Here is a 12,303-nt window from a genome sequence, read left to right as displayed (position 1 = left end):
AAAGTCTTGTTGTCATGTTTATGGACTACAAATCAAAGGATTTGATTGCTGAAAATGAAGAGTGGACTTTTGGGGGAATTAATGGCTGGCAAATCTTCAAGCTTGAGGAGAATGTGGTGTGGGGACACAGGGCTAAAAACAGAAAAATCTGGATAGGCACATGAGCAACTTTGCTATATATACATAAGTGGCATACGTGAGTTTTTGGGCCCCTTGAAAACAAATATTGGGTAATCAAAGGATACATTTGGGGCATGGTTTTTATAGAAGAAATATTCAGAAAAAGTTATGTGAGAGTGAGTCTTTATGTGTTGATTGAAGATCGTCCTTCGGGAGAAGGATTAGAAGCTTTCAGGAGAAAGCACACTGCCAGCCGAAGGGATTTCGCCGTGCAATTTGAAGACGAGTAGTGCTCGTTGGACAAGGCCATTAAGGAGATTCGATACGGCGGCGACAACCTCAAAGAGGGAGTCTTTGGGTGTATACGTTTGATTGGTGTTTGTAATCCTTTGAACTTAGTGGATTGTTCATTGTCTGGGCGTGGCCCCGCAGAGTATGTGTGCGCACCGAACTGCGATATTATTTTTTTGGTGTCCTTTACATTTCTGCATTAGTTTCCTGTTTTACTGTTTTGCTGGTTTAATTTTAGATTTTCTGTCACAAAAAGTGTTATAGTAAAGTGTTGCAACACCAGGATAAAAACGGACCTAACAGAAATATAGGGTTATATTCAAAACAAGTTGAGGAATATTATTAAGGGGGCGTTTGGTATGCAGGAATCAATAGGAATCATATTCTTAGGAAAGTGATGGAGGGTAATATGATTCCTAAGAATAATACATTACTATGTTTGGTTCCATACAAGAATCTTTTTCAAATTCTCAGGAATATTATATTACTGTGTTTGGTTGTTCACATGGAAGAAGATCCATAATAATAATAATAATAATAATAATAATAATAATAATAATAAGAATAATAAGAATAATAATGATAATAATAATAATAATGATGATGATAATAATAATAATAATAATAATGATAATAATAAAAATGATAATAATAATAATAATAATGATAATAATAATAATAATAATAATAATAATAGTAATAATAATAATAATAATAATAATAATAATAATAAGATTCCCATGATTTTGAGATTCCTGGGAATTTGAATAACACCATGTTGGGTGGTATTCAAATTACCTCAAAATGAGGGAAAATGAAACCATGGTAATCACTTTCCTGGGAATCTAAAAATTATAATTATTGTACCAAATATAATAATATTGCAGATTTCTATTCTCATCCTTAAGATTACTGCATACCAAACACCCCCTAATAGCCTTATTAATATTCCATAACCAAGTGCTATACCATGTCGTCAGTGGGATAGCCATTTTAGACCGAGTGGGGCCTTTCAAATGTTGCCTTAATCTTTTTTTTTTTTTTTATAACAATTTTTACCTTACATCGCCCCTTGAATTTTTCCATTTACGATATTTATAAGAAATTTTTAAAAACATTTCAATTATATCTCATAGTTTAACTTTTGAGCATCTCATATTTCCAACCTAAATTGCTAAATAAATCAAGCATAAATGACACTACAATATAAGTTCACAACTCGTGTGTTGTAAATCATTTTGAAACGTGAATAAAATTTAATTATGAGATTGATTCATTTGGATTAAAAAATAAAAAATACTAAATAATAATAAAAATAATTGTATTATTATTTTAATTTATAATATTGGTTTTGTCACGCCCGACTAAAAAATAGTGGCTTCGCCACTGGATGTAGTACCTGATAATATTTCCGTCGATCTTGAACGCATGTCTATCCGACGACACCATAGCTTTGATGTTTAGCCGTGGCCCAAAAGGCGGCTTCAGCTTTGAGAATCGGTACTCGGTCCCCTCGGCTTTCGGGACTGGAACCCTAATCCTATCATAGTACTGAATGATCTTCATCTCATCAAGATCAACAACAATCGTTATTCCCGCCAACGGTCTCGCGTGCAAGTTATGGTCTCATTTGTGTAAAAGCACGCAACTTTTACCACTCTCCGACTCTTCTCCTCCCCATACCACACGGTCGAAAAAGTGGAACAAACGACTTGAGATATGTCAAGCCCTCTCTTCTTAATAGAATCTTTAAAGGGTTTATATGACAAGGGCAACTCATTTTCCGTAACTTGATCATCAACGGTGATCATGGGATAACCATGTCCAACGTGAACTTGTTCAGATACTATCGCACAAGCAGACAAGTCGACGATGAGCTCTAGGGTTTTTTTTGTTGAACCGGGCATGGACAAGGGCTCATCTTGGCCGTTTGACAATATTAGGTCTTGATTGTCATTTCAAAACGGTGCACTTTTCTGGCTCGTCTAAGCCTACATATTGGAAAGGTAGATTGTATTTTGCTTGGCTAGAATTATAAGCATTTTGAACTATGGTTCGAACCAGGTCGAACTCAGATGGGGTCAGAGGGTCTAGTGGATGGAGAGCTTGGGAGGGAGATTGATGAGAAGGAGAATATTGTAAAGATTGATAAGATGAATAGGAGAGCCATATTATGGTATTAATTCCTTCGAGTTTGGAATAGTTTATGTGAAGAAAAATCGGTGCTTCTTTATTTGATCCTTTTTTTATAGAAGTAGAGCAAGCTCAGGAGCTTTCAACTATACTATTACGTGTTTATTTAAGTCAATAATTAGTATAGTTTCTATAGTTGGATATAGTTTTAATTAGTGTTTAACTATATATTAAGTGGATTGCCAAACCTCCCGATAGCTATAACTATATTTTTTTAATGGAGCTAACAATTGTATTTCTGTATATTAATCATGAAGGCTAGTATTTATCAAATAGACGATCCTCAAGGAATAAAGAGCCGATATTTATTTGGCTGATCTAGTGAATGAAGACTTTTCTGTAGATTGAAGCCTTGAAATGATAATATATCAAAAATCAATAATAGCATATTTGTTTAAAATAGGCAGAAAATGTTATTTAATTTCTGTACTTTGGAAAACTTGATAGATCCTTATATTTTGAGAAAAAAGTTGAACAACAATTTGAAGAAGAAAAAGTCACCTTGTGAATTTAGAGCTCGTACACTTAGAAGGGTTGTAAGATAAGAAAATCTAAGGTCTCGTTCATTTCATTCGTTCGAGTTGAGCACTTGAGTTAAAAAGTGAATTGATCATGTGAGAAAAAACACTATAGTGAGAGTAAACGTTGTAGTAGAAAAATTTGAGTTTGAATTTATGTGAGAGTAAACATTATAGAAAAAACTTGAGTTGTGATTCGAATTGATTACGAAACGAACGAGGCCTAAGGTTTTCCCCTAGGTATATAGTTTCCTTTGCATTTGTGTTTTCTTTTTCGTTAATCTTGTTTTGTTTGTTTTCAGTTTTATTTTACTTTAATATTCTTAGCCTTTTTATGTTTTGTTTTGTTTTAGAATTTTTTTCTTTTCTTTTTTAATAAAGTTTTGTTAATTGAAAAGAAAAGAGATAGAGAATTCAAAATATTAAAATCTTCAGGCAACAACTTCTAATATAATTAGACGCTTTCTAAATTGGATGTACTAAGCTTTGATCCGATGACAATTTTAAGACATCTTCTATTTACTAGAACATGGCTATGGCCATGTGCGTGTGAAAATTTAGGGCTCATTTATTTCATATACTCAAATTCAAATCATTAATTTGCTATAGTGTTTTCTTCTCAGAAAAAATTAAAATTTCAAATGTCAGAATAAAAAATCATGATTTGAGTATACATTCCAAACGAGCCCTTATTTATTTGTTTAGTAATCAACAAAACGTTGAAGGATGTATAATTTATGATAATTTAGTGATTCATGTTGTATATTAAATTTAAGTAATTAAATTAATTTTATGGCAATAATTCACCTGTAATTGCTAGTGATCTTCCTATATCGTAAAACCATAACTTAAATCTTTATTATTAGCTTTCTATTTTAAATTAAGCGCATGAATGCGATGATACACGTTAAGTTCCAAGGACTATCTTATGAGCTGGAATAAAATAATTAGATCTGCGTTAATCAATATGATATTTAACTTAATTTTACGTTATGATTTTTAAACTATCGTAAATTTCATGAGTTTTGTCATGACTACTGCATTAATCATGTTCATCAAATGTTTTTATTCTATTGAATAATTCTTTATATCCTACCACTAATTTAAAAAAAAAGCTTTAAAATTGAAGTTTTACTATAGTGAGATTTCGTCAATACTGAATAAATGATCTCCATGGTATCAATTTGGAGTTTAGTCTTACTAGACATAATGTTAACCGAAGAATTATATGAAATGAATAAATGATGTTAGGAACATCTAGTGTATATTGTCTCTACTAAATAATAAAGTCTTGACGAGGATAATAAACAAGAAACCAATAATTACATACTTGCTAAAAAATAGCCAGAATTAATGCTTCGGATTCCTGGAAAAAATTGGCAAATCTTAATTTTGAGGGAAAAAAATTGTACAACAATCCGAAGAAGAAAAAAAAAAAAATCATCCGACAAGCTTCTTCGTAGAAAATCTGAATTTTTTTTCCTTCGTTGTTTATTCTTATTTTTGTTTTGTTTGCATTTGGTTTTTTTTCTTTTCCTTTCACTTGTTAGTTAGACTTTTTTTCTTCCTCTTCTTTTAATAAAGATTTTGCTTATTAAAAAAAATGGTTCCTGGCTTCAAATTAACCAGAGATTTATAAAATCAAATCCCGCACTCATCAAGGTTTACCCAACAAAGAAAACAAAAACTAAAAAGAAAACAATGATGTCAGAAGTGGACCAAGTGGTGGCCGCAAGGAGAATTATTTCTCCAGGCTCCAACTCGACGCGCTACATGACACTACTCGCTAACCTCTGATCTTCATCAATTATTTATAACAATTAATAATATTAAATTTTTATCATGCCGTTAAATTTTTATAAGTAATTATCGAGGAAATGATAATCATTAAAAATTTATTCATAACTCATATATATATATATATATATATATAAATAAAAGTATGTATCTCTGATCAAATCTTTTTGAGTATCTCTGACGAAAATCTGTTAATTGCTTATATATAATAATAATAATAATAATATAGATTATATTTATTCTATATATTTGTTTAATAACTTAAATATTGGATAAAGCTATATAATATTACATATCAGCTGTCTTTCTATCCTCACCTAAAAACTAGGACTAGAATACATGGTTTCTTTTTATTTTTTATTTTTATTTTTATTTTAAAGAAAACTTGCATTAATACAAGGCTAATGACCCATCGGAGAAATAGACGTACATCTTAGACCCGAAAACGGGAGAAAATCTCGGTATACTAAGAACGAGCAAACTTAGGGCTCGATTTGAAAAAAAACCCCTCCCATCAACTTAACCTTCTGAACTCTGAAGGGACAGATCACCAACTCTCACATAGAGGAGACATCAACAACATGACATAGATAAAATTCTAACAGGTCTAAAAATCTCACACCACTAGCAAACAACCTAATCGGGTGGGAAATACAACTAAAGTTGAAAAGTGGGGAAACCATCTCTGTCATTATAAAATAAAGCCGAACACATGCCGACGACCAATAACTAAGGAATGGCAACTACACCGCCTTTATTACACACCAAACACAAAATCATAAACTAAAATAAAGAAATACCCAAAAGACACTGATGAAATTTTTGACAGACAGCCGGTCATCAATAAGAAAGAGCGGGGGAACTGCAACAAACAAAGTGATCTGAGAAGATACTGTAAAGGGCCCGAGCCACCGCTTCCATCCATTGCCTCTACCAAAAGGAAGAGCCTCACAGCCTATGGAACCGCCACCCTAAGAGACCCGAAACCTCCACTAAGCATAGGAGAACCGAATCATCCACACGCCATCGAAGTTCCCATCCGCCTCCAAACCGCGAGGAAAACCGCAACCACTCTACCCACTCCACCATCTTCGACTGCCGAGCCGCATACAAGCCCCCTCCTAAGGAGCATGATATTGAGAAGACCCAACCACGATGGTCTCATACTCGCTGGCACATTGATGCACAAAGCATCGACAACCAAATGCTTGCCGGAAAAAGTCTCTCCAAAACCCAAATCTCCAATCCCAAAACAAGGCGTCGTCAGAATTTCACTAAGAAGCCGAATTCGTTACATCTGGGCACCCTACCACGAGGCCAAGAGTCCAGAGCATCGACCAAGGCGGTCATAGACTCCAACTCTTTGAAACCTACAGCAGAAGCGGCACAAAGAAGATAAGAAGAAAAGAAAACCCTAGCAAGAGAGAAGATGAAAGAGAAAACAAAAGCATTCATGAAGGTTAACACAACAAAGAAAACAAAAATGAAAACCAAAAAGAAAACAAGGAAGTCAGAAATGGACCAAGTGGTGGCCGCCGGGAGAATTATTCCTCTAGGCTCCAGCTCGACGCGGTACATCATCATTAGTAATACTCGCTAAGTTTTGATATGTTCATAAATTATTTATGACAATTAATGAAATTTGATTCTTATCATATTATATCATTAAATTTTTATATTTAATAGGTAATCACACATAGAAACGTACGTAACCATTAAAAATTCATCCATATATATGTATATATAACTAAAATCCTTTTGAGTATCGTTGACGAAAATCTGTTAATTGCTTATATATAATATAATATTATATTTATTGATCTATTTATTTAATGACTTAAATATTGGACAAAGTGATATATTATATACTAGTTGTCTCTCTCACCTAAAAAGTGGGACTAGAATACATGGTTTTGGGTTAAAAAAAAAGAGCTCTCTACATTTTGGGATATTCTCAAAATTTTACTCTCATATTTGTAACTTTTCTAGGTATTTTGACCTTTTAATTGATAAATTAACCTTTGTGATTATATAGATAATCTCGTAAAAATGATTAATCAGATTAACATTTAAAAAGAGAGAAAAAAATTAGGAAAATAGTATTTTCAATCTAAGTTACAAAGATCGTAAATTTGACAATTAGTACTTCATTATAAGCTTATCTATAACTTAAAAAGATAAATTCATGAATTCAAAAATCAAAATAAGTGTTGAGCTAGAAAAGGTTCGAATTTGACGTGAATTTAGAATTTGGAGGTATAACATCCCTTTTATGAAAGAGAAAACCAGTTACATCAATACGCATACATGCATACATGTATATTTGAATCCATAATATGATTCAAAACTGATTAATTTATATTAAAGAAAGAAAAAAAAAGGCAATACTTCTAATAAAGAACTCATCATTAATTAATATACAATGTTGTCTTTATCAGTGTAAATATATTTGGATGCTTGCTTGTGACATAATTTACATTAATTAATCACTACTCAGAGATATACATATAATTTATGAGTATAGTATTTATCAGAGAAATTGTCCCCTAGCCAGTTAATAGAGACACATTCATCTCAATACAAGAAACTCAGCAAATCAGCTAACATTAATATTATTTCTCCCAAACTTCAATCAGACTATAATTTATTTGTCGATTAAATACATATAGATAAGCCACATGCTTCAACTTGGAGGGAAATTGAGTTATTAATGGGTCAACCGAGTTAGGATGTGTTAGGTATTTTAGTATTAGCATCTTGTCACAGCACCCAAAAAAGAAGATAAGGTCAAGAAGTTTGAAATCATGGAAAAACAAGAGTAAGGGTTTGTTTATAAAAATTTGTTTTTAAATGATTTTAAAGATTATCTTTTGGATTTCAAATCTTTTTCGAAGTGATTGTAATTCTTATAATCTAATGGATTGTTCAACTCGCAGGACATGGCTCTATCGATGTCTTTCTATACGGAACAACATAAGAATTTTCTGAGCATTGTTTATTTACTAGTCTGGATAATTTAATTAACTGAGCGATAATTAAATCCAGTGTTTTACTAAAAAAGGAACATTAGTTATTCTCTCTCATCATTCATGCTTTAAAAAAAAATACAAAGAACAAAGAACTCGACGGTCTAGAAGAGTGATAACACGCTTATGCCTTGTTTGTTTCAACAATTCAAAACAAAGAATTCAATTTAAACCATAGTTCAAGATTCAAATTGATGTTTAGTAGAGAACTAAATGAGGACAGTTCAAACTCTTAATAATGGTTCAAATTACCTTTATTTTAGAACTGACTCACCCTCTGAATTCACACATTCCTAATTGTTTTCTACAGTGAAAACAATTCGGGTTCTACTTTTTCTCTCTCCTCAACTTCAAACTTAAAAATGTGATAGCTTCTTCTTTTCATTTCCTATTGAGATAATTTTTTTTAATGTGTTCATAATGAAGAGAGGAACAAATCCACATCTATATTGCATATTTTTTAATGTCATTTACAAGGAGGTTTTATAAGATTTGTTACAAAACTCTAATAACAATTTTCAATACTTTATCCAAATAGAGCTCATATTTTATTCCAAATTTAAATTATAATTTATTTATGTATCCAATTACCGGTTTAAATCATAATTCAACTTACCACAATTCAAATCAAATCACACAATTTGAACGGTGAACCAAACAAGAACTTAAGGGGCTGTTCAGTTGGGTAGATTTATTCGAGAAAGGCTCACTCAAGTGATGAACTTGGGTCAAGTTCGCGTTCGGCGCCGGTATACTCGAAACCAAACTGGAAAAATGACATTTGGTTGGAGGATTCAAACCATGTGATTTGAACAATTTTCAATTTACGTGAATTTTTTATGAGAGCAAATACTGTAGCGAATCACGAATCATGATTCCAATTACTTACCCCTTTCTCGAGTTCATCCTCCCCCTGCTACTCGAGTTTACCTCTCTGCACTTTTACAGTGCATATTTCTAAAAGAGCACCGCCTGAGAGATTCCTCACCCATGTGATCTTGGCTTCCTTCTGCCACCGCCCAAGAGAAGCGAGGACGCTGTAGAACCAATCAAAGAGAAACATCATCGAGTCATCGTTTTGGACCCCGATCGGAGAGATTGAATCTGAGGAAGGGGAAAAGGATTTGGGTTGTTTGTCGTTTAGTGGATTTATGGGGCTTCTTTTGTTCTTGTTCAGAGGTACAACTTGAAATGGGTTGTAGAGAGAGAAAGAGGAGAGAGGGAGAGAGAGGGGGATCAGTTTTTCAGGAAGTAGAGAAGGTATATATGCTTGGGGATGGAGGCTCAGTTACCTAGCTCCTGGTTCCAATTTTTTTTATTTATTGTTATTATTATTATTTTTTACTCAATGGTTGTAATTAAAAAATTTGTTGTCGTTTTCAGAGGAGAAAAATAAAACGACATGTTGTTTGTAGCATTAAATCAAATAAAATCAAATAAGGGAAAAAATATTTTTTTCTATCCCCACTATTCACAGCTCAAGTCTTATTATACACCCAAACACAAACTCAAAAATTCTCATCTCAAAACATAACTCAAATGCACACAATCAAACACAAACTCAAGTTACAACTTCATCTTAAGTTATAACTCAAATTAAACTAAAAAACTACACTCAAATCACACTCCAAAATAACAGGCCCAATTATTCTAATACAAAATAGGGTACTAAAATCAACCTAGAGATGGGTGGTGCAGTTAGACCCAGGAACTTGCAGCTTGGAAGTTTTCACTTTAAGCACTGGGTTGCTCTCAAAGAAATTGGTAGGTCGCAGCTCAAATCCACCGGTCAGAGTCGGCATCACCGGAAATTCTTCCTGGCTGGGGACATGATGGAAGCCGATGGTGTGCCACAATACTATATCCTTGTTCTCAATATTCCTATTTCTGCTTGTGTATCAGACAAACCATGAATAAGGAATATACGTATTTCATAGAAGATACATAAGTATGAATTCAAATAGAGTGTACTCCTTTTCTAATGCTTAAATATACTTAATTCTTCATTCATCCTATTATGTTAAACTCACCGAAATAATAGATTTTATCTTATTATCGGTAAACTCATTAGCAAGTGGGGAATGGAAATATTCCTATTTTTTTTAGATTTCTATTTATGACAAGTAAACATAGCATAAATTATAGTTTTTTTTTTTAAAATAATAATATTGTATAAATAATAATATTGAATAACTCAATACATATGTACAAGAACAACAAATACACATACCTGTGACACCATGTTTCCAAATTATCGTCTCCTCGACTCTGATCAACAAATTTTCCTCCTGCCCACTTCTCCGACTTGTTATATGGCGTAACCCAAACATCATAGTTCGTGAAAGGAGCTCGAGTTTGCGGGTAATCGTCGTTGGATAAAAGGGGAATGGCGGCCGGGCCCGGCAATAGACGATAACCAATGTGGTTCCCCACTTTGGTTCTCTTATTAGGGTTTATCACAGCTAGCTCTAATGGCCTCAAACCCAGCTTCAGTTTGGCATCTGATTCAGTTTTAACAATCTCAGTCTCGGTAGTCCAATAACTCTTCCTTGGCGTGATGTGTTTTGCATTAATATTATTTCTACTTTGTCGTTTTGTCACCAAAGTGGTCTTCATAATGGAATTTGCTTCACCGTCTACGTCGAGGTCTAAATGATAGGTTAAGAAGTGATCGTGGTGAATTGCTACGCTGTTTTCTGCTAGCAATGGGCCATAAACATCCTCCTTTATTTGATCTTTGTGAGTGTATGTTACTCCTTTGATTTCTAGGACTCCTGTTAGCCCAACCTATAATGATAAGAAAGACACCTTGCAGATTTTATTACTTCATTCGTGCACCTATATATATATATATATATATATATATATATATATATATGTATGTATTAAGACACATGTGGCTAGGATGATAACGGTACATATATCTTATAAAAAAGTTTAAACAAGAAACCTGACAAAAATAAAAAGAAGATAGCAACAAAGAAACTATATAGTTACTTTCTAAATTTAAATTCTAAACTCCACTTCGAGATTCCTAAAGTTAGTTATTAAGGAACTTTTTCTTTTCAGAATCTTTGTCTTTTTTTTCCCTCAGTTTGCCAAGTTTCTCGGTTTCAATTTCTCAATTTTGCTTTTAACATATTTTTTTTTTCTTTTTTTAAGACTCACATGGAAATGTAAATGCGTTATTTATTTTTTTAATAAAATAAAACGAAATGTCAAAATTCTTAAGTAAATTATATGCACAGTATTGTTTTCTTGAAAACCGTCGGCTTTGAATAATGTCAAGTGATCCTAATAAATTAATAAATATTAATTCGGTGTGCACTATACATAGTACCCCAAATTTGATGGAGCCAGCAGGCTTGAATTCCCAATCAAGAATGTAATCGTAATTGCCCACAGTGGAAACCATTCTCACTACCAAGCTCACATCTGCCCTAGCCTCAGTTATCTGCAACAATGTACACACACACAGATATATATATACACATATATATATTTAATATTAGTCATTTTGTCTATCTAATTGTTAAAATTTAGACAAAAAGTGCATAACTATTTTTGAAAATATTTCTAACATATAAATTAACAAAATTAATTCTTATTGGTCTTTTTCTATGGAGATTTTAACAATAAGGTGAATGAAAATGATTGGTTTAAGACAATTTTATAGATTGAGAACTCTTTCTTAACCTCCCGTTTGATTTTTAGATTTGAAAGAAAAGTTTGAAGAAAAATATAAATTTTGTGAAAGAAAACACTATAGCCAAAAGATTTGAACAGTAATTCAAACCTATCAAACAAACAGGCCTTTCAAACAAACTGAAATTCGGTTTTCGTGACTAAAAATGAGGTTCGGTCTTTTTTCTTTATGTAAATAGTACATACCACTTCCCCTAAGATGGCTGTCTCGGTGTGACGCCACAAGATGTTCCCAGCATGCCTTTCAAAAATACAGATTGCGTTTGATATATTCACAGGGGTCCCATCCGGTGCGGCATAGTATGCGTCGATGAACTTGGCATTGGCGGGGCAATCGGCCGACGTTACAAGCGGCACGGCGGATTGGCCAACCCCGAACTCACCGCAATCAAAGAAGGTCTTGAAGTAGACTTCATCGGTTGGGTCCATGTATGGCACAAAGAGCTCGGATACATAAGCTCTATATAACACTCGTCGGTACTTGTTCTTGTCAAGATCAAAGATCGATGCTTGAGATAAAACTACGCCAACTCTAGCGTCAAATGCTAGATGGAATTTCCAGTTTGCCCAGCTAGTTACAATGAAAATCTCATAATTAGTACTCAGAACCATTTATGCAATTTCCTCCATGTTTTAGTTTTGACGAAAGAGTG

General features: G+C 33.1%; 1 protein-coding gene and 1 pseudogene across 1 annotated transcript in view; both read right to left on the bottom strand.

The window, feature by feature from the left end:
• LOC21395597 overlaps positions 1 to 9,011 on the bottom strand; it is a 13,897-nt pseudogene extending 4,886 nt beyond the window's left edge.
• A 397-nt stretch (positions 9,012 to 9,408) lies between these two features.
• Positions 9,409 to 12,303, bottom strand: part of LOC21395595 (primary amine oxidase) — a 7,112-nt gene continuing 4,217 nt past the window's right edge. Inside the window, exons 2-5 of the mRNA XM_010109716.2 lie at positions 11,837 to 12,221; positions 11,286 to 11,399; positions 10,176 to 10,732; positions 9,409 to 9,832 (exon numbers count right to left, since the gene is read on the bottom strand). Coding sequence (XP_010108018.1) covers positions 9,625 to 9,832; positions 10,176 to 10,732; positions 11,286 to 11,399; positions 11,837 to 12,221 — 1,264 coding nt within the window. The 3' untranslated portion in view covers positions 9,409 to 9,624. The remainder of the gene's footprint in view (positions 9,833 to 10,175; positions 10,733 to 11,285; positions 11,400 to 11,836; positions 12,222 to 12,303) is intronic.

The sequence above is a fragment of the Morus notabilis genome, unplaced genomic scaffold (genome assembly GCF_000414095.1).
Source record: "Morus notabilis unplaced genomic scaffold, ASM41409v2 Scaffold159, whole genome shotgun sequence".
Classification (NCBI taxonomy): Eukaryota; Viridiplantae; Streptophyta; class Magnoliopsida; order Rosales; family Moraceae; genus Morus; species Morus notabilis.
Note: the sequence above shows the minus strand (reverse complement) of the source record. Positions and strands in the feature narration are given on the sequence as shown.